The 21508-nt window shown below is 52.7% G+C and overlaps 3 protein-coding genes across 13 annotated transcripts in view; 2 read left to right on the forward strand and 1 right to left on the reverse strand.

Moving 5' to 3' along the window:
* DDB2 (damage specific DNA binding protein 2) overlaps positions 1-14083 on the reverse strand; it is a 39813-nt gene extending 25730 nt beyond the window's left edge. For all 4 annotated transcript variants that reach the window (XM_085011316.1, XM_085011315.1, XM_085011314.1 and 1 more), the window contains exon 1: positions 13986-14083. The gene's annotated coding sequence lies outside the window, so the exon portion shown is untranslated. The remainder of the gene's footprint in view (positions 1-13985) is intronic.
* On the forward strand, positions 287-13396 carry LOC146405263 (uncharacterized). The gene is made up of 3 exons (XM_085011672.1): positions 287-354; positions 11639-11937; positions 12630-13396. The coding sequence occupies exons 1-3, from the start codon at positions 287-289 to the stop codon at positions 13394-13396; spliced, it is 1134 nt and encodes a 377-aa protein (XP_084867798.1).
* Positions 12317-20818, forward strand: PACSIN3 (protein kinase C and casein kinase substrate in neurons 3). 8 transcript variants are annotated; one of them, XM_021085221.2, is made up of 11 exons: positions 12849-14754; positions 15796-15868; positions 16115-16204; positions 16354-16510; positions 17245-17480; positions 17593-17748; positions 18349-18524; positions 18659-18779; positions 18949-19085; positions 19755-19876; positions 20261-20818. In XM_021085221.2, exons 3-11 carry the CDS (start codon positions 16151-16153, stop codon positions 20374-20376), a joined length of 1275 nt encoding a protein of 424 aa, XP_020940880.1. In that variant the 5' UTR covers positions 12849-14754; positions 15796-15868; positions 16115-16150; the 3' UTR covers positions 20377-20818. The 8 variants fall into 8 exon arrangements, with proteins under 8 accessions (XP_013849813.1, XP_020940888.1, XP_020940880.1 ...); XM_013994358.3 differs by having other exon boundaries at positions 12849-12907; XM_013994359.3 differs by lacking the exons at positions 12849-14754; positions 15796-15868 and adding an exon at positions 12317-12502.
* Positions 20819-21508: the final 690 nt, after the last annotated feature.

A 21508-nucleotide genomic window follows, 5' to 3' on the forward strand; every position in this document is an offset into this window, starting at 1 on the left:
CGCCTTCTCTACTTTCTAATTGGTGACCACACCCTCTCGGGCTTTGTGATTGGCTGATCCGTACAGTTGGTGTGGGGCGGCTTTATACAATGCTGTCCGCTTCCCCGCTGTGAAAACCGAGCCGATTCCTTCCGCCGGCCTTGCGGTCTGTGGCAATTACTTAAATGTCTCCAGCTCCGTCGAATCTCAGCTTCTCTGTAGAAAGTGGTTAAAACTCAAAGCTTTTAATTAAAGTTTCTCCAAACCTGTTGAGTGTCTGCCCAAAGAGCAGCGTGGGACAGCGACGATGGGCCTATACAGCGTGCAGCTAACTGGGCTGAGGCCTTGTGCCCACGATTTCAGCCAAAGGCCAAGGCAGGGAGTCTCATAGGTGTCCCGCCCGGCCCGACAGGGAGATAGTTTGGATGCACCCCACTTTCCGCGACGAGCCAGGCAGAAGCTGGGGTTAGTCGGACTGCTGGTCCTTTCCTTCCACCCGCCAAGTCTGGTGCCAGATGCTTTGGGAGGGTGAGAGGAGGCAAACATGCATTAGTGGTAGATCCTACACTCCAGGAGCTTTCAGACAGGTAGGGACAGAATAGAGTTGCAAAAATATCTCTTGAAAGGAATGAATACTCCAAAAGAAAAGCTGGAAAAAGCTTTCTTCCAATCAGCACAAGGTGTTAGAAATGGCAACCACCAGGGGAAAGGGCACGCTGGTGGCTTCTCCTCTGCAGACCTGTAGCTCCGTTACAGAAGCAAGTTGTCCCCAGCCCACTTACTAAGACCAGCCATTAGTTTCACCTCTGCAGAGTGCTCATTTCTGGGGGATCCTTAATGACCCTTCCGCTAAAAGGTTTACAATCTACTAAGAGGAAAAATACATGTGAAACAAGTCAAACAATTCAAGATAGAACACAACTGAGTACTATATTGTAAGCCAACAAACACTTTTAGATGCATTCAGAAAATATAATCTAATGGAGAAAGAATATTTAGGAAAAGCTCATAAGGAAAATGGGATTTTGTGGAGTTTGGGGATGGGAGGAGGGCAGAGAAGAGCATCCTAGGAGAAGAAACAGATTGCTAAAAGTTAGGAATGAGTGTGAGAACCATGAGAAAAAGAAAAATCAGCCCCTGGCATCTGGGAGCTGGCCTGGTACTATTAGCTAAGCCTTAACGTTCTGTCCAAATAAACAATTTCACAAAACATCAGCACAGACAAGGCCATTCTGTGACCATGATAGATCAACACAAAAACAAGATCACTGCACACAGAAAAAAGTATGAACATTGTCCAAACCACAAAAAAATGACCAAACAGACCCTTATTATTTAGCTAAAATGAGTGACTGCAGGTTCTTTGCTAATCACAGCTTTGGCTTTGCTTCATTCCCCCCACCTTATAGATAAGGTTTATTGATGCCCAATCATAGGATCACCCCTGTTTCCTTTCGGCCTCCAATCCAGAGCAAAACTTCACTTCTTTGAACTGTTATCCAAGCCATCCAACACAAACCAATCCTGTAAGTTCTTTCTAATACCTTCACTCTTTTTTTTTTTTTTTTTTTTTGTCTTTTAAAGGCTGCACCCACAGCATATGGAAGTTCCCAGGCTAGAGGTCTGATCGGAGCTGTAGCTGCTGGCCTACACCACAGCCACAGCAACACCAGAACTGAGCCGTGTCTGAGCACTACACAACAGCTTATGGCAATGCTGGATCCCCAACCCACTGAGCGAGGCCAGGGATCGAATCTGCTTCCTTGTGGGTACTAGTCAGATTTGTTACCACTGAGCCACAACTGGAACTCCCTCTAATACCTTCTTACAGAGATGTCCCACCATTCCCCGTGGTATGCATGTTCTGTTGCAATGAGCAGTAGACCTAGAGTTCAACCACAGGAGTGTCCCTGGTGGAATTTGGCTTGGGGCATTAAAATTTATAAATAGGATAGGAGGAGAAAATTGATCACATTAAGGATTTGTGCAAAGTAAGAGAGGCCAGATCAAGGGGGTGGTTGAATAGTGGCAAGCAGAAGAATTCATTCTACTGACATCTGTCAAAAACATACTCTGACATTATTCCAGTCAAAGAGAAAGCTGAAATTAAACATGCTCTTGTTTCCTAGAGTTTCCTGGTGGCCCAGTGGGTTAAGGTTCTGGCATGGTCATTGCTGTGGCTCTGGTTACTGCTGTGGCAAGGGTTCAATCTTTGGCCTGGGAACTTCGGTATGTTGTGGGTGTGGCCAAAAAAATACTCTTTTTTTTCCCCATGGAGTGTGCCTTTTATTTTATTTTATTTATTTATTTATTTTTTTTTGTCTTTTTGCTATTTCTTGGGCCGCTCCCGCGGCATATGGAGGTTCCCAGGCTAGGGGTCCAATCGGAGCTGTAGCCACCAGCCTACGCCAGAGCCACAGCAACGCAGGATCCGAGCCGCATCTGCAACCTACACCACAGCTCACGGCAACGCCGGATCGTTAACCCACTGAGCAAGGGCAGGGACCGAACCCGCAACCTCATGGTTCCTAGTCGGATTCGTTAACCACTGCGCCACGACGGGAACTCCAAGTGTGCCTTTTAATAGATAAACATACAGCTACTGTAGAGTGTTATAAGCTTGGTGAGAGAGGAACCATTGGATTCTGGAGGGGCAGGGGGCACAGAAAAAGGACACTTGAACTCAGCTTGGAGTGGGGTAAAGAAGGGACAGTGTCAAGGAAGACTTCTCAGAAAAGGTGATACTTAAGCTTAATCTGGAGGGGAAATCGAGGGAGAGGAGAGTGGGAGAGCATTCCAGGCAGAAGGAGCAGAAAGGCAAGGAGGTAATAGTTGGCCATGTTGGATTCATGAACAAAGGAAATGTCAGGTTTTCCCAGAATCCCTTTTAGTATTGAAGACTCTTCCATGGTAGACTAAAAAACAAACAAACAAAAAAACCCATGTGTGAGCAGTGGAAACCTCCCTTGCACGTACCAGTAAAATGCTTTGCCTCAGGTTGTATGCTGGGCCTTCCTTACCCTGGATTTTGCTTTGTTTTACCAAAAGCAGCAGCTCAGGGACTTGATGTCAGATGTTCCCATCTGGTGAACCATTAGGTGCAGAGTGGACAAAAGCAAATAATGCTTTTTTTTTTTTTTTTTTTTTTTTTTTTTTTGCTTTTTAGGGTTGTACCCACAACATATGGAGGCTCTCAGGTTAGGAGTCAAATCGGAGCTACACCTGCTGGCCTACACCACAGCCACAACAACAACAAAGCAGGATCCCAGACACATCTTCGACCTACACCACAGCTCAAGGCAATGCAGGATCCCTAACCCACTGAGTGAGGCCAGGGATCAAACCTGAAACTTCATGGTTACTAACCGGATTCGTTTCCACTGAGCCACAACGAGAACTTCAATACATATTTTTTTGATACTGCTGATCTGATAATGAGGCGAACGGTACAGGATTGCTCTGGTTTCACGCCATGGAGAGGATGTGCATGAAACCCTATTTATAGCTGTTTTTATTCTATCTGTAATGCTACTTTTGACATAAAGCGTCACAAGGCAATTCATTCAAAAGCTGCTGGTGATAGCAAATCAAGGTCTCGTGTTCACACTGGAAGCTGAGTAGACCGTGAGCATGACCCTAAATAATGCCAATTTCTTTGATCTGCAAAACAAAATGTGGCTTAGGTGTTTTCTGGAACAAATAATATAGCATGGTGGAAAGAGCACTGTACTCAGACTCTGATCCTGGAGTCACCATCTCATTTCTCTATGCCTTAGTTTCCTCCTCATAAAATGAAGGGGAGAGAGGAGGTGGTCTCGCAGATCCTTTCCAGTTTTAAAATCTGCTATTAAAGCAGCAGAAACTAGTGATTGCCTTCAACTCTGGCCTCCCTGTGGGAAGTTTCCATCTAGTAGGAATTGTTTTCTTGTTGCAGGCTGATACATGACTCTGATTCTGATCAAGCTGTCTATGGATCCAAACACTGCTGAGTCTGCAAAACCATCCGTAATCCACACGGATGGTGTGTGCAGGCTTCCCACACACAGTTACTGCATCCAGTGGTTTATAAATGATGGCCTCAAGGAGCTGAAGTTTAAATTCTTCCTAAAGGGTTGGAAACAGACTGAATACAGCATTCAGAGTCCTTGCTGCTTGGCACCTCCAATACATACTTAAATGCCCCAAAATGAATATATTTGTAATAATGCAAAATGAAAGTATGACTCTGGGAACAGTGTCCATTTTTCAAAATTATAATTTTGCGTAGCTTTGGAAGTGTCAGACAGCTGTGTAAATACCCCCAAACCCCACCTTCTGTCTCTGCTGTGGGGGCGGGAGGCACCATCCACATATTGAATCAGTGTCCTGACATGAAATACCAACAGTGCTGGATGCCAGGAAACTTCTCTAAGCAGCCAGAGTTGCAGGGCAATTGCCAGACTGCTGAAATAATACGTGAAAGTGCTTTGCAAACTGTAAAGTGTTCTACAAATAGAAGTTGTTATATAATCTCCTGGCAGCATGTTATTTACTGATAAGGTTTGATAAAGGTGGTGAAGAAGCTGTTCTCAAGAGTTCTCAACAGTCATAGAGCCATCCTGGAAAGAGCGGGGACCAAAAATCAGAAACCAGGGTTTTGAGTTCTGGCAATGCCTTCTCCTCACTGTTTTCACCCAAAAGATCTCTTCCAAGGACCGCAAAAATCCCAGGTGGCAGAAATAAAAAAAGGTTCTCTCTGTGTTACAGCCAAGCCAGTTCCCTATGCATGAGCGAGCGATGAGTCACGGGCGAACTGCATTTACATCCTTCCACTTTCCCCTTTTCCCACTCCCCTCTCCACTGCCTTGTTTTGGCTCCGGTCCCTAGGAGCCAATGTCCTGTTATTAGGACACTGTAAGTCCAGCAGCATGTGACTCAACACTTGCCCAAGGAACCTCAGCTACCACTCTCCCTGTTGAGGAAGGTGGTGAGCTGCCCGGGTAGCTGTGGTTCCTGCAGGTGAAGCCAGCAGCCTCGAGGAGGGGGTATTTCTTGGCACAGATTCACACACATCCTCCCCAGTACTCTAAACTGCGGGTGAGCATGATTGCAGACACACTTACTGTAACCCCCCTTTGTGCTTGCCTATCCCTGTGTCAAAAGGCCCCAGAATATGAGCATGTTGTCATAATTATAGGCAGTCTGGAAGAAACAAGCCCCACTTGTGCGGGCAGCATTTAGGCCCCGATCCATTTCGCAAAGAGGGGCATTTGTGAAACTGGATGAAGAAAGACGCTGAAAGACAGCCTGCTTTTTAAGCTCAAGAAGTATTTTACTAGATTTCCAAGGCTAACAGCTGTAGCCCCTTCTAGCCTCGTGTGGTGGCTTGAATGATGGATGGCCCCTGAAGAGATATGTCTATATCCTAATCTCCAGCACCTGTGAATGATACCTTCTTTAGTAAAAGGGTCTTTGCAGATGTAGTTGAGGGTTTTATTTTTTGTGGTTTTTTAATTTTTATTTTATTCTTTTGTCTTTTTGTCTCTTTTAGGGCCACACCTGCAGCATATGGACGTTCCCAGGCTAGGGGTCAAATTGGAGTACAGCTGCCAGCCTACGCCACAGCCACAGCAACACCGGATCGTTAACCCACTGAGCGAGGCCAGGGATCGAACCTGCAACCTCATGATTCCTAGTCGGATTCGTTTCCGCTGCACCGGGACGGGAACTCTAAGGGTTTTAAAATAAGGAGATTATCTTGGATTATCTGATTAGACTGTACATCCAGTGGTGAGTACCCTGATAAGAGTAAGGCAGAGGGAGATGACACAGAAACAGACACACAGAAGATGATGTGAAGATAGAAGCAGAGACTAGAGTGAAAAAGCTGTAAACCAAGGGATGCCAAAGTGCCACCAGATTGCCAGCAGCCACCAGATGCCAGGAGAAAGGCGAGGAAAGATTCTCAATCCCCAGAGTCTGGGGAGGGGGTGTGGACCTGCCTACACTTTGGTTTCAGATTTCTGGCCTCCAGAACTGTAAGAGAAGAAATGTCGATTGTCTTAAGCTACCAGTTTGTTGGAATTGTTGGAGCCGCCCTGGAAAGCTAGCATACCCAGTCTCTGCCGTGGGTGCTCAGTTTTACCAGGCAGGAAAATCACTCCCTGGTCACATTCTCACTTCCTAGCTGTGTCCTGGAGGAGTCTGCAGCTCTCTAAGTCTCCGTCCTCCTTTGTAAACTGGGAAGAGTAAGTCCAAGTGGACAGAGTTATTATTGATACTGAGGTGACCGCGTGCTGAGCCAGATGCCTGTGATTCCACAGACACTCCTTATGCGTGTGCGCCCATGTTCCCCCTCCAGCCTCACCTCAGGCACAGAGCCCCCATTCCAGGTTGAGCTGCATGGTTTCTGCACCTTCTCCCAGATCTCAGACTCTTCATGCCTGGCCCTGACTTCTGGACACATCCACTTGGACGTCACATCAACATCTCAAACCTAACTTGTCCTAAGTGAGGTTTGGATCTTCCCCTTGTCAGCCTCTTTCACATTTTCCCCATCCCAGTAAATGACACGTCTGTGTAGTTACTGAAGTTGAAAACCAGAGGTCATTTTTTTTTTTGCTTTTTAGGGCCATACCCTTGGCATGTGGACGTTCCCAGGCCAGGGGTTGAATTGGAGCCATAGTTGCCAGCCTACGCCACAGCCACAGCAACTCGGGATCTGAGCCATGTCTGTGACCTACGCCACAGCTCATGGCAATGCCGGATCCTTAACACCCTGAGCAAGACCAGGGATTGAACTGGCATCCTCATGGATCCTAGTTGGGTTCATTAACCACTGAGCCATGAAGGGAGCTCTAGGGGGTCATTTTTACTTTGTTTTAAAGCTGTTTTTTATCCTGACTTCTCATTTTGAAATAATTTCAGACTTAACAAAGGATTACAAAAAGGTTACAAAGAATTTAAATATATTCTTTCCTAATTTCCCAAATGTTGTATGGTAAATAACCACTATATAGTGAGCAAGATGAGGAAATGAACACTAATGACAATATTATCTAATCAGCAAACTTTATTCAAGTTTTGCCAAGCACTCCATTAATGTCCTACTGTGAGTCCAATCCAAGATCAAAGGAGGGAGTCATTTTCAAATTTATCATCCACACTTAAGAAAGTTGTACCTATTCTCCCCCCCCCACCCCGATACATCGGTCCCTGCACTGAGCACCTCCACGGCCACCACCTAGAACAAGCCCTCGTCATCCCACAGCTGATGACTTCCGTAACCTCCTAGCTGGTCTCCCTCTAATCTAGGAGTTGGGAAAATTTTTGCATAATGGGCTTGACAGTAAATATTTTAGGCTTTGTGGAGTTTCCATGACAACCACTCAACTCTGCCACTGTAGTGCCAAAGCAGCTGGAGACAATTTGTAAGCAAATAAGCAGGCTCTGTGCCAATAAAACTTTATCAAAAAATTTAATTGCAGAAGTTCCCATTGTGGCTCAGTGGTTAAGGAATCCGACTAGAAACGATGAGGTTCGATCCCTGGCCTTGCTCAGTGGGCTAAGGATCCAGTGTTGCTGTGAGCTGTGGTGTAGGTCACAAACGCCGCTCGGATCCGGCATTGCTGTGGCTCTGGCGTAGGCCGGTGGCTACAGCTCCGATTAGACCTCTAGTCTGGGAACCTCCATATGCCGCAGGTGCGGCCCTAAAAAGACAAAAGACAAAAAAAAATTAATTTAATTAAATAATTGAAATTATTGACACTGAAATTTGAATTCAACATAACCTTCAAGTATCACAAAGTGTTCTTCTTCTTTTGATTCTCAACTATTAAACTTTTTTTTTTTTGCCATGCCCGTAGCAGGTGAAAGTTCCCCTGCCAGGGATCGAACCCATGCCACAGCAGCAACCTGAGCTGCTCAGTGACAACTTGGGATCCTTAACCTGCTGCACTGCAAGGGAACTCCTGGTACTTTTCAACCATTTAACAATGTAAAAACCATTCTTAGCTTGTGGGCTATCCAAGCTACAGTTTGCTGTTTCCCTGCTCTAATCTGTTCCTCACACAACATCCAGAAAGACATACAGGTCCTTCCTCAGATTAAATTCTGCACTCAGAATAAAACAAAGCCTGCAGTGTCTGGGTGCTGCCTGCCCCTCTTACCTCACCCTGGACCTCTCACCCTCTCATTCACCACACCCTGCCCACTCTACGCTTCTTTCCCAGGTCAAGTTCTCATTTCAGGGCCTTTGCACACATCTCTCCTTCTGCGTGGATGCTGTCTTCTTTTCTTTTTTTTTCCTTTTAGGGCCACACCTGCGGCATATGGAAGTGTCCAGTCTAGGGGTCAAATTGGGTCAAATCGGAGCTGCAGCTGCTAGCCTACACCACAGCCACAGCAATGCCAGATCTGCAACCTTTGCTGCAGCTTGCGGCAACACTGGATCCTTAACCCACTGAGCAAGGCTAGGGATTGAACCCGCATCCTCATGGATATTAGTCAGGGTCTTGACCTGCTGAGCCACATGGGAACTCCCCTGGATGCTGTTTTCTAGGTTTTCTCTTTACCTGGCTAACTTCCATTCGTCTTTGGGGACTTTTGGGCCTTTAGGGGTAGAGAAACTTAAACTTCCTAAGAAAGGTCTTCTCTGACCCCCGAGGCCCCAATTGAAATTATGCTCCTCCTGTTATTATTCTCTCATAATACTGTATCTTTTCTCCCCCTCTTTGAAACACATCACAACTTGTAATTATGTATTCAGGCCTTTATTTGATATTAGTGGAAAACTCCATGGAGTCTGGGACCATGTCTGCTTTGTTGGCACTGAACCAAATACCCAGCATTGTGTCTGGCATACCGGGTGTTCCCTGAACGTCAGCTAAATTAGTGGATCCTCCACTGGAACTCCCGTTTCAGAAAAAAGGAGGTCCCCCGTGGACTTTGGGGCCCCGATGAACCAGAGCCGGCTTCCTGAGCAGACCCCTTGCCTATGGAGCTGAAGCATGGACTATGCAACAGTACCTTCCAAAGAATATGCTCGGGGCAAATTCCTGACCCTGGAGAAGCTTTCTCTACAGGCCCCACTCTGAAACCTGCCACACATTTTCACTCTAATGCCATCCATCTGCTGTTCTTCCTGCGTTCCAATCCAGAAACAGCTCCTCCCACTGAAGTTAACCCTTCTCAAAAACTCAGACCAGTTTTTACACCTGGGGTTGCCTGAGCTCTTAAAAACATAGCTGTTAAATCAGAATACTTTACTCAGCTGCCTGCCTGGAATGCTGGGGCAATGTCCAGAGGCCCTGGAGAGAAATGGCAGCCCTCCGAGGAGATAAGCCCTTCCTGCAGCCCTCTGCCTGCTCTAATCTACACTTCGAAGGGCTGCCAGAGTTACCTTTTCAAAGGATAACTTTTAAAAGATGGAGTCACTGCCATTCACATTTCTCACTGCCTATAGTATAAAGTCTAAACTCCTTAGCCCGTCTCGAAAATCTTCACCATTCAATCCCATCCCATCTTTCCAGCCTCATCTCCCATGTGCCTTCACTCCATCCTGAGCTCAGTATTCTAGATATTTTAGTCTGGAACTGCCCCAAACTGTTGCCACTAGAGAGAATCACCATGATCAGTTTGGTGTGTATTCTCTGAATATTTTGAGTGTTCTGCAACTTTGCTTTTTTTTATTCAATAGTGTCTTGGGGATCTTCATATAAGAAAACAACTTGAGAGTTCTTGTTGTGGTTCAGCGGAAATGAATCTGACGAGCATCCATGAGGACAAAGGTTCCATCCCTGGCCTTGCTCAGTGGGTTAAGGATCCTGTGTTGCTGTGAGCTGTGTTGTAGGTTGCAGACGTGTCTCGGATCCTGTGCTGCTGTGGCTATGGTGTAGGCCAGCCACTACAGCTCCAATTCGACCCCTAGCCTGGGAACCTCCATATGTCTCGGGTGAGCCCTTAAAAGCCAAAAATACCCCCCCAACCCTCCACATCTCTATCTACACTGTGCTTTAAATGTTGCAGAGCAACCCACAGCATGAGTGAACTTTAGGATTATTCAACCATTGCCCTCTTGATTGACATCTGTTTGCAGTTTTCCCCTTATTGCAAAAAAATACTATACACAAATTTCCCTGTACCTTTTTCTGCACTTGTACATGTTTGTCTAGGGTAGATACCAAAAAGTGGAATTGCTGGGTCACCAAGTCATAAGCTAACACCTCTGGGGCTTGGCACACCCTAGTGCTCCCGCCTAGAATGCCTCTGCACATGACTCATTCCTGTTCATCAAGACCAGTCAAGTGTCATCACTCAGTGAAAGGTGGTCTCTTCTGCTTCTGTTTTCCCATAGTACTTCCTGTCCATATTATCTCATTATCATACACTTATGGCTCTGCCTTATTGGTCTTTGTATTCCCAACACCCAGCATACGGCTAAGCATAAAGCCAAAATTCAAATGTTTTCTTGACTGGATGAATGAAGGCATAAATAAATAATGAAGGTACTGTGGTTAGGACATTCCAGAAAGTCAAGGTGAGTCTGTGAGTGTTGTGAACTTGGGCTTTGGACCAATCTGCCGCCTGGTGCCCTGAGCCAAGCTGCGTCTCTGGGTTTCTGTCCGCTTAGTCTCTGACCTCGGGCATCTCATCTTAAACTCTGTTCAAGTTGTGTACCTCACGGTGGAGCCCTGTGAATGTGTAGGGGCTCTGGCCACAGAGCACAGACATATGAGCCCTGGGGCAGCACTGGCAGGGGTTGGCTTTCCAAGGTTAGCTCTGTCTCCTTTCACCCTTGAAGCAGCTTAGTATCCCTGGGTTTTGGTTTATTTTTTCTCCCTGCAGTACTTTAGAGGCAATTAAGATCAGCTGCAACATTTCTGCTTGCTGCCTCCAGATCTGAACCCAGGGGAAGCCAGATGTTTTCCACTAGCATTCCCTCTTGTGGTCTGATGAACAGCCCTGTTTTCTGAGTCTCTCTGTGACCTAGCTTCCTCAGATCCCAAAGCCTGGCTTGCAGCCTTTATTTTTAATAGGGTTTTAATAGGTGGCTCCTGTAATTAACTTCATTCTTGTGTTTTCACACTTTCTGTCCAGGTGCCTAGAGGCCCCCAGGCACTAGGTGGGATGTTAACTGATTTTGAATAATACAGAACCTTATGGCTGTCATTAGCTATTACCTCAGCTCCTCTGATTTGCAGTTAGTTGTTTTACAATCATTAATTAGCTGGGGCACATGCCCATTTGGGAGGTCAGCCCAGTCACCCGTCATGTTTCATAGAGGTAGAAACAGATATGGAGGAAAAAGGACTTGTCCAAGTCCCAACAGAGAGAGTGGGTGTTGAAACTTGTTTCAGAAGCTACCTTCTGCTGCGTACACACCCTGTGAGCGCCAAGGCAAGGATCCACTACTCAGGTACGATTGCGCAGCTGTCTCAGGTGCCCAGCTGACGATTGCACCCTCCCACAAGGACTGCGGAGAAGTCAGCCCTCAGCAGCTAAAATTACCACCTGAAATTACTCCCATTCATTCTCTTTAGGCCCCCTTTCCATTTTATGAGCAGATTTATCTGCCCAAAGAACGCGAACGTGATTCCTCCGGGATTTAGAAACTACATAATTTTGCTATTTTTAAAGCTGCCGTTTGAAAATCTGTGCTCTCATACTCACACTCCTCAAGGAGTGGGGGCGGGGGTGGGGCTGCAGCGGGTGGGGACGAAGAGTACGTGCTGCGGGGAGAACAGCATGGCTCTTGGCCTCCCAGAGCGCCGCTCTGTCCTCTGGGGAGGCGCTCCTCAGAGCACGCGGGAGGGTTTGCAACCCCCAGCAACTTGGGCCGCTCGGACTCCCGGAGCGGCCCAGGCGTCGGATTCCGGCGACCTGCGCCCCCTTTCTGCTGCCAGACGGAGGGCAGCGCCGCGGGTCCCCCAACCCTAGAGGGAGCGGGAAGGGAGAGGCGGTCGAGCAGGTGGCGGTTAGGTCAGCCTCGGAACATTCTTGGACCGCTCCAGTGGATATAAATAACCGACGGATAGGCTCCGAAATGTCTCGGGGTGGGGGGCAAGGGGGTGAGGAAGAAGGGATTTATTCAGTGTGGGGGGTGGTATCGGGGCATTCTGGAAAGATCTACCAAACCTTTGGTAGCTGACAAAGGGGATGGAAGGGCGAAGGGGTTTAAGAATGAATCGTAATTGGGTTGTGATGATCGTTGGGGTGAACTATAAATGTAATAAGATTCATTGAGTTAAAAAAAAAAGAATCGTGATACACTATCTGGGAATAACGCGGAGGGGGAGGAGCTCAAGCCTTTCTGCCCCACCCCCACCGAAGTCAGACCTAGTCCTCAGAATGGGCCCCCAGACTGGCAAGGAGGGCTGTGCAAGGAAGGGGTCTTTGGAGTCCCGGACCTGCCTGACTACAGCTCTGAGGTCTCTGAGCCTCACTTTCTGCATCTATTCAAAGAAGCCCTAATGCTTGCAAGAGGATGGTTATGAGCCTCGTCGGAGCTAATTTCTAACTAAGAAAGCTGTGCTCAGCAAAAAGAGTAAGGCAGTGTAGCCCCAGACCTCCCTCCAAAGGGAGCCGGTGCAGGCCCCATCCCTTCCCGCTTCCACTGGTCTCCCAGGCTCTGCGGAGGCCTGGGAGGGGCAAAGCCGAAATCTGACTCCCTATAGCGCCAAGGCACCACCCAGGAGAGTCGGCCCTCATTCGGGACCCAAGACCCCAAGGCCCGCGCCCCTGGAGCCGCGATGCAGGCAGCTCCTGCGCCCCCGCCGCTAGCCGGTGGGGTTGGGGCAGCAGAGCCGAGGAGAGGGCGGGGCCGGGGGCTGGGCTTCCCGGGGGAGGGCCCGGCGCACTCCGGGAGGCGGTGGCCCCGGCCTGGGAGCCGCAGGACTCGGGCAGGAGCGTGGCCAGACCCCCACCCGCCGAGGCGCCCAGGGAGGACGCGGTGAGTGCTGCCCGGGCGGGGACCGTGGGGAGGCGGCGGCAGGAGCTGCTGCTCGAGCCCGCCCTCTCCTCCTCCCGCTCCGAAAGTTTGCAATGGGACCGACTCCCGCCGGGGGAGCCCCCGGCCGCCGCGCCCTGCGGGAAGACTGCAAGAGCTGCCGCTGAGCCGACAGGGTGCCTCATCTGCGGCGCAGCGCACCCGACAATTTCCCAGACCTGCCAGGGGGAGGGAGGCGTCGGGGTTGGCAGGCCACACCATCTCCTGGGGTCCCTAAAAGCCCCCAAATCGCCCTGGGACCCCAGGAGGGACCTTGATCCCCAGAGACCCCTCGTTCTTTGCAAGGAGCTCAAATTCCTGGGGCCGCTGTCCCTGGCCACCATCTGGAGTACACGGCGGCGCCGGCCAAGGCAGGGTGCGCCCCCTCCGCTGAGCGGTGACCGGCTGGCTCCACCCCCGCCGAGGCCAAGTTCAACAAGTTTGGCCAATTAGTCCTGGAGTCTCCATGGCTAGGCCTGGCCCGACCGCTCCGCGTGGGTTCCTTGGGCTGCGAGTTGTGCGGCGCCGGCCGCCAGAGAGGCTGGTGGAAGGGTGCCGTCCATGAGGGTTGGGGCCAGAGACCGGCAGCCCTTGGGCTGGGTGGTTTGGTGTGAGGGCTCCGGGTTTGGAGTGCGTCATCAGGGAGCAGGCACCTCAGGCGGCAGGTCGGGTTTCCAAAAGTGCCCCTTTGTTATGCCCCTCCCTGGCCCTGCCTCCTCCTCCTTCCCCGCGCCACCCCCTCCCCCAGCCTCCCGCTTCTCTCCGGCTGCTGATTCTACCTAAGTGCCCCTCTCTGGACCAGTGGACCGCCCCCTCCTGTGCCTTCAAATTCCAGGGCTGCAGTCCGAACGGGGGGGGCTGCCGAGAGGGCTGCTGAGGTCCCTGGGCGCAGCCTGTGACTCAGGACAGAGGATGGGCAGGGCAGGGCAGGGCAGGACAGCAGTTCTCCCTCCCAGGGGCATGCCCCCCCTCCCCGCTTCTGGAAAGGATGGGGGCTCAGTAAGTAAGAGTAGGTTCTTCCCAGAACCCGGAGATTCCCTACCTTGGCTCAGGAAGCTGTGAGGAGACCCAGCCAAGCCCCATCAGACTTGTCTCAGCCCAATAGGTGCACGCTCCCTGGGTTGGGAAGGCTCATTATCTGCATTCTGAGCTCTTGCCTGTAGGAGTGTGTCCTGGGGACCAATCTGGGTTTCTGCTGGGGTCAGGAGGTACAAGGTGCTGGCCCTCCTCAGCAGGGGCAAGGCACAAGGCCCACTTCAGCTGCTAGATCTGGCAGGGCAGTGAGGCCTGGCTCTGCCTGCGGCTTGGGCTGGTGTTTGCTCTGGGAGGCTGAAGGGAGCAGTGCCAGCCCTGCACACACAGCTTGCTCTGTTCTGGGGCCAGAGAGAGGGAACCAGTGGGGGGCAGCTCTCCGGGGAGCACGGAGGCTGGAACGAGCAGGGGGCCCAGGCCCCTGATGCCTGACTGGGACAGCCCTGGGATTTACAGCTGCAGCTCTCTTTCTCTCCATCTGGTTGGCAATTCCTTTCTGGCTAAATAGGATGGACTCAAGGAGAAGCAAGGAGAAGTGAAGAGGACCCTGGTGGGGCCAGCTGCTCTGCCCCTCTCCTGCTCTGTGCACAGGCCCCTCCACTGTAGGCCCAGCTCTTCCTCCTGTTAGCTGAGGGGTGGAAGCCCACTCAGGCCATGCTTTCTCAAAGCTGCACAGCCAGCAGGTTTCCCTGGTCTTCAGATGGAGGTCATTTGCTTTTTCATTAAACTACTAATTCTAGTTCCTGAAGAAACACAAGCTGGACCCTCAGGAAGTCTCTGTGAGTGACTGGGGACAGATCCTGTCCTGTAGTCACAACCCCATGGGATATGAGAATGGGGTGGGAGCTGGGGATGGAGGAATGGAGAAGAAGCCTTACTATGAATTTTGAAGGATGGGGAGGGGGTGCATCAGTCTGGGAAATACTCTTAGAGCCCTGCTTTGGGGGCAACAAGCACAGTCCTCCTGGGCCTGGCAGTGTCCCTGGGGCTTGCTCAGAGGAGGAAGAGATTTCCTTCTAAGGGCTTAAATTGATGCTGGGGACAGCTGAGACCCTGCCCAGAGACAGAAGGGGAGTGGCTGCGTGCCTCTGTGTCCTCTAGCCCCTTGCGGGGGGGGCGCTGATTCTGTGGTTGGAATCTGTCTTGCCCTCTAATTCTGAGGCACACTCATGCCTGCATGTAACTGGCTGATCACCTGTCCGACTCCTCCTCCTCTGGGCTTTTTGAGGGCAGGGCTGAGTTACTCATTATCTACGGATCCCTGTGGGACCTCAGTGGATGCTGTGGAACAGGAGGTGTCCCTTGTGACTGTGGGGCCTCACACATTTCTTGTTCATTGACTGGTTTGAGTCTCACACCAGCCCTGGCACAGAAGCAGACCCAGAGGTGGAATTTCCATCTTAGGAGGGAGCTGAGGCCCCTTAGGAGAGGACAGTAAAATGCATTTGTTCAAGCTTCATGGCCAAGATAAGACTCAGGTCTCCTGGGTCCCAGTCTGCCCTTCCCAGCAAAGGGAGCTACTGGGGTATGGCCAGGCACCCTCTGACTTGGCCTGGTCTGGTAAAGGGTTGCCTTATTCCAGGAGTGGCCACAGGGGCCCTGGTTTGGGCAGGTGTCCTCTCATCTGTGGTTGAGGCAGTGGGGCCCTCTGCCCACTACCCACCCCCGCCTGCCATGTAATCCCTGGCTGGACCGTGTGACCCGCCTGGCATTCTCCTGGCTGGAATCTGGCACTTCTGACAGCAGTTGCTATATCGGGGGAGCAGGGCACCGCCCTGGACGCTGCCGGCCCCACCCTCACCCCCTGCTTTGCTCGTTAGCTTCAAGGCAGAAGCTGAGTGGCAGCTTTGAGAGTTGGACACCCAAGTCCCTGAAGTGCTCTCTAGGCCTCAGGTACATGGAATGAGGTAGTGGGGAGGGCAGACCCAGGGCGACAGGAGGAGCTTTGAAACTACCATCCTTGTCCCAACTCTGGCCCCTCCTGGGGACTTCCAGACCCTGCCTGCTAAGTCCTAGATCTTGACCATCCCTTGGGTGGTGGGATGGCAGTCAGGACAAACCCCAGGGATAGGATAGCGTCTTTTCCTAGTCCCCTAAATGTGTGTCTGGCTCTTCCATTTACCCCTCTGCCCTCCACAGCCACAATCCGCCACCATTCCGTGCTGCGGGGACGCCATGGCTCCAGAGGAAGACGCTGGAGGGGAGGCCATAGAGGGTAGTTTCTGGGAGGTGAGCAGCCGGGTCCCAGGTTTGGGGGTGGCACCAAAACGCTCAGCACTCTCTGGGCCCAGCCACCTGTCCAGGGGAGGAGCCGAGCTGTCAGCCCCAGCCGTGGAGGGGGCCTCGGCCTGGGGACACCACCCTTCTCTCCGCCCCAGGCTGGCAACTACAGGCGGACGGTGCAGCGGGTGGAGGATGGGCACCGGCTGTGCGGGGACCTGGTCAGCTGCTTCCAGGAGCGTGCCCGCATCGAGAAGGCCTATGCCCAGCAGCTGGCTGACTGGGCCCGCAAGTGGAGGGGCGCCGTGGAGAAGGGTGAGCTGGTGCCCAGGTCTCATTGGGAGAAGTGGGCTGCAGAGGGTAGGGAGACCAGGTGAGGCAGCTTGTTTTTGCACCTCTTGTGGACATTTTGAGGCTTCTACGTCCTGCCCTCTCTTTAAAGAGGGAAGATCCTTCTTCTCATTCACAGTTGTGCCGTTAGTGTTTGTAAAGTATGGTCATGATTATTTTGGTATTTCTAACAATGCTGTGATGGAAATTACCCCGTTCTACCCATTTTCTAGAGGAGAATGTGGTAGTTCAGAGAGGCTAAATGATTTGCTTGAAGTCACACAGCTATGAAGAGTTAAGCTTTAGCCCAGGCCTTCTGACTCAGGAGTTTGGAATCTTTCTCTCCAGATAAACTGCCTTCCTTGGGGACAGACACTAGTTCTTCCCTTGGAGAGAACAGAGTATACCAGTCTCTGTCACAGACCTAGGTTTGAATCCAGCTTCACGTAGCTGTATTGCTTTGGGCAGTTCACTTCTCTGGGCCACTTTGCCACTTTGCTTGTTCAGTGTTGCTCGTGACACTGTCTTCACAATAGTGGATGAGGCAAGGATTCAGTGAGAGCTCGTGTGTCCAGGCACAGAGTAGGTATTCAGTGAGCAGTGACTGACATCGCCGTTCATCTTTGCACCCCCACTCTGTAAGCAGCACCCAGCCAGAAGGGGTGGCCTCAGTGCAGGTGGCATCCTTGGCCCAGCCCAAGCCCCATCCCTCCCTGCAGGTCCCCAGTATGGCACGCTGGAGAAGGCCTGGCATGCCTTCTTCACGGCGGCTGAGCGGCTGAGCGCACTGCACTTGGAGGTGCGGGAGAAGCTGCAGGGCCAGGACAGCGAGCGGGTGCGTGCCTGGCAGCGGGGGGCCTTTCACCGGCCTGTGCTGGGTGGCTTCCGAGAGAGCCGGGCAGCCGAGGACGGCTTCCGCAAGGCCCAGAAGCCCTGGCTAAAGAGGCTGAAGGAGGTGAGCCTGTGAGGGATGGGCAGCAGAGGCCTGCCCCTTCCTGGGTCAGCCCGGGGCTATAGGGCACCAGGGCATGGCGTGCAGGGTACAGAGTGGTCCCTGTGTGTGCCAGGTCGAGGCTTCCAAGAAGAGCTACCACACGGCCCGGAAGGAGGAGAAGACAGCTCAGACGCGGGAGAGCCACGCGAAGGCAGACAGTGCCATCTCCCAGGAGCAGCTTCGGAAGCTGCAGGAACGGGTGGAACGCTGCTCCAGGGAGGCCGAGAAGGTACAGGCCGTGGGACAGGACCAGCCTAGGTCAGGGGCTTCCTGAACCCCTTTCCAGTCCCCAGCCTCTAACTGCTCTCATCCTCTCCTGCCACCTTCTCTCCAGATTGTCATTTAAAGGAAGAACCTGAGAAAGATGGTGCTTTACTCAGGAAAGAAACGAGCAGTTTGGGGCACTGGTATAATTTTAGCAGTTGTGGAGCCCTTCCCAGCTCCTTTCCTTTCACCGGGTCCCACTTGGGACAGGTTCTCATGTCACCTGCTCTGCCAGAGCGCCCTTCCTCCAGCCCTGCACATCCAGATCCTCCCTGTCCTCTGAGGTGCTGCTCCATTTTCACCTCCTCCAGGAAGCCTTTTCTGATTTCTCCTACTGCTCCCCATAGGCTGACCTTGTCTCACTCTCCAGCAGACTCCTAAAGCTGCTGTTCTGGAATGTCACCTCCCTTATTGGGCTGCTGGGGTCCTAGAGGGCAGGAGCTGGGTTTTGGGACCCTGGTGGCTAGTCTAGAGTCTAGCCCATGGCAGGTGCTCAGTAAATACTAGCAGAATCCTGAGTGGAAGGAAGTCCTGTCCTTACCAGATTCCCTCGTCTCCCACCCAGATGAAAACGCACTATGAGCAGACACTAGCGGAACTGCATCGCTATACCCCGCGCTACATGGAGGACATGGAACAGGCCTTCGAGACCTGCCAGGCTGCCGAGCGCCAGCGGCTTCTCTTTTTTAAGGATATGCTGCTCACCTTACACCAGCACCTGGACCTTTCCAGCAGCGAGAGGTATGGCCCGCGGGGTGGGCGTGGAGATCGGACATGATGCTGGGTCTCCTCCATCTCTCCTGGGCTCTGGCTGAATGAGATGGAGGGGCACAGAGGCCCAGGGCTTCCCAGCTGAGGCTGTGCCTGGGACTCAGGTTCCACGAACTCCATCGAGACCTGCATCAGGGCATCGAGGCAGCCAGTGATGAAGAGGATCTGCGCTGGTGGCGCAGCACCCACGGGCCGGGCATGGCCATGAACTGGCCACAGTTTGAGGTGCGTGTTTCAGACAGGCGGGGCTGGGAGGTGGGGTGGGCTCCCACTAGGCTCAGCCTGGACCTCGGGAGGGAGGCTGGGGCTTGGCATGAAGGAGGTGAAGGTGATCTGGATGGCCCTGGCTACCACAGCCTGCAGCCCAGCCTGACTCTAGGAACTGTCCCTGTAGGAGTGGTCCTTGGACACACAGAGGACAATCAGCCGGAAGGAGAAGGGTGGCCGGAGCCCTGATGAGGTTACTCTGACCAGCATCGTGCCCACAAGAGATGGTGCTGCACCCCCACCCCAGGCCCCAGGGTCCCCAGGGTGAGAGCCAGGATCTGGGCTGTGGGAAGGACACGGCTCTGCCCCCTGCTCAGCCCTCTCTCCTCTGTCTCCTTCCTTCCATTCCCTTCACACCTGAAGTGGGTTGAAAATTTTGTTTTTTTGTCTTTTCTAGGGCTGCACCGGCGGCATATGGAGGTTCCTAGGCTAGGGGTCGAATTGGAGCTGTAGCCGCCGGCCTATGCCACACCCACAGCAACATGGAATCCGAGCCGCGTCTGCCACCTACACCACATCTCACGGCAACACCGGATCCTTAACCCACTGAGCAAGGGCAAGGATCGAACCCGCAACCTCATGGTTCCTAGTCAGATTCATTAACCACTGACCCACGACGGGAACTCCGGGTTGAAAATTGATGCCAGGGACCTTAGGACCTACTCATGTATTGTAATGATGCCAGTTTTCATGGTGGTTTAGATTTGCCAGGCGTTTCCCATGCCCCCACTCATCAACTGCTCATGTCAACTCTGTGTGGTAGGAAGTGCGCCTGAGTCACAGGCACGCGTGGCAGACTAGACTCAGACTAGAATCTGTAGGTCTTCCCCACATGTCTCCCCAGGGGAGGAGCCTTTAGCCCTGAGTCCTAGGCTCTGTTGCTCAAAGTGTTCCTTGGGCCCTGAGCCTGCCTCCTTGTCCTCCCCTCTCTAGCGGCAGGCAGGATGAGGAGTGGTCAGACGAGGACAACCCCCGGAAGGCTGCCACTGGGGTCCGGGTGCGGGCACTCTATGACTACGCGGGCCAGGAAGCCGATGAGCTGAGTTTCCGAGCAGGTACCCTGCAGCCCCTTTCCTGGTTCTTTTCAGACTTCAGCCCCTCTACCCCAACCCCTGCCCCTTTACTAGCCTGAGCAGGAGGGTGGAAAAGGGAAGCTAGATACCCAACTCTCAAGTGCTAATTCTCTGACTCTCAAGGCTGCCCTGGGTGCAGCTTCCAGGAGTCAGTGTCTGCTCTGAGCCTCACCTGCCTCTCAAAGTCACCAGCTGGGGCCTGACTGCTGCATGCAGGGTGGGGGTGGGGGGGCTGACTTTGACCTCTCTCTGCCTGAGCCAAGTCTCTTCCAGCTGGGTTCTCCCCCTCCCCCCAAGTCCTTGACCCAATTGTAGGGCTGGGGCTGGGCTAGGACAGTTGCCAGTGACCAATCCCCCTTTCCGCAGGGGAGGAGCTGCTGAAGATGAGCGAGGAGGATGAGCAGGGCTGGTGCCAGGGCCAGCTGCAGAGTGGCCGGATTGGCCTGTACCCTGCCAACTACGTTGAGTGTGTGGGGGCCTGACCTGCCCTTACAGCCCTTCTACATGTTTCTCCACCCCCACCACCCCTTTCAGTCTGAGCCTAGCTTGTCTGGGCAGCTGGACTTGAGGGCCCTGAACCATGCTGCCCGTGGTGGCCCTCTGTCCCTTTCAGGAGAGAGGAAGTCTTGAGACTCCCAGGAGCAAAGGGGCCTGCCTCTAGGAAGGGACTGGTAGGGAAGGGCCAACTGAGTCTGGACTGAGGGGAAGGTGGGAAGGTCAGGAGGTAACAAAAGGGCTCAGGGGTGCCTGGGCCTCCCCAGGAATACCCTGGTCTCCCCAGGAGTTGTGGACCCAGTGCCCAGTCTGTGTTTTGAGCTTCCTGGGGCGCGCTTGGGGTGAGTGTAGTTCTGGGCTAGCAGCACTCTTTTGTGGCTTCTAGTGTGTATTAAACTTGGAAGAAATAAACTTGGAAGAAAAACAAAACACTGTCAGGCTTGTGTGCGTCTTTGTTACCCCCCGCCCCTCCGCCGCCAGGCCACCGAGGGCATCTGGAGCCAGGCACTGAGGAGAGGTCGTGGGCCTGAAGTATATTACGGGGGTGGGGGTTGGGCAAAGGTTGTCAACTTGGTACCTGCTCTGGACTTGGGACCCTAACCTGGATTTGGGACCCTAACCTGGGGCGGAAGGGACTCGAGATAGGGCTAGATGCGAGCCGACCACGACTGGAGGCTGGGTGAGGAGTTCTGAGCGGGGCGGGAGCCCAGTCAGTTTACCTTCCCGTTCAGGGCGGCAGGCCCAGGAGTGCTTGGTAGGACTGTTAATCATCACTCACTCTTTGGGATCTGGCCCGAGAAGAGGCCGGCTTCCCCGTCTCGCAGCCCACGCTCCTGAGAGATGGCTCCACCTTCTGGAGGAGACCGGACCTGCGGGCGCCTCTGCGGCGACGTTTGGGCCTGCGGGCGAGCCGTCGCCCCGCCCCGACTGCGGATTGGCCCCGGCGCGGCGCGGCGTGGATTCGAGCGACTGCCGCCGAGCCCAGGCCGCTGATGGTTCGGCTCCTGCTCCACCGACCGCCCATTGGTCGGGATCCGGACAAATCACCCCGCCCCTCGGCCGGCCGGCCCCCGCTGAGCCCCACCCGCTGACCCGCGTTCGCGGCCGCGGATTGGCCTG

The sequence above is a fragment of the Sus scrofa genome, chromosome 2 (genome assembly GCF_054392235.1).
Source record: "Sus scrofa isolate SSC_HxYL_T2T_F1_AM1 chromosome 2, Sscrofa_HxYL_maternal_Yorkshire_Landrace_v2.0, whole genome shotgun sequence".
NCBI classification, from domain to species: Eukaryota; Metazoa; Chordata; class Mammalia; order Artiodactyla; family Suidae; genus Sus; species Sus scrofa.

Excerpts from the sequence above, each read along its gene's own strand:
- LOC146405263 (XM_085011672.1), top strand. The coding sequence starts at position 287 with ATGGGCCTATACAGCGTGCAGCTAACTGGGCTGAGGCCTTGTGCCCAC. Across the intron at positions 355-11,638 it reads GATTTCAGCCAAAGGCCAAG|GAGTGGGGGCGGGGGTGGGG; the intron begins GCAGGGAGTCTC and ends ACACTCCTCAAG. Across the intron at positions 11,938-12,629 it reads GTCGAGCAGGTGGCGGTTAG|TAGCGCCAAGGCACCACCCA; the intron begins GTCAGCCTCGGA and ends TCTGACTCCCTA.
- PACSIN3 (XM_085011309.1), top strand. The coding sequence starts at position 16,073 with ATGTGTGTCTGGCTCTTCCATTTACCCCTCTGCCCTCCACAGCCACAA. Across the intron at positions 16,205-16,353 it reads TAGAGGGTAGTTTCTGGGAG|GCTGGCAACTACAGGCGGAC; the intron begins GTGAGCAGCCGG and ends TCTCCGCCCCAG. Across the intron at positions 17,481-17,592 it reads GGCTAAAGAGGCTGAAGGAG|GTCGAGGCTTCCAAGAAGAG; the intron begins GTGAGCCTGTGA and ends TGTGTGTGCCAG.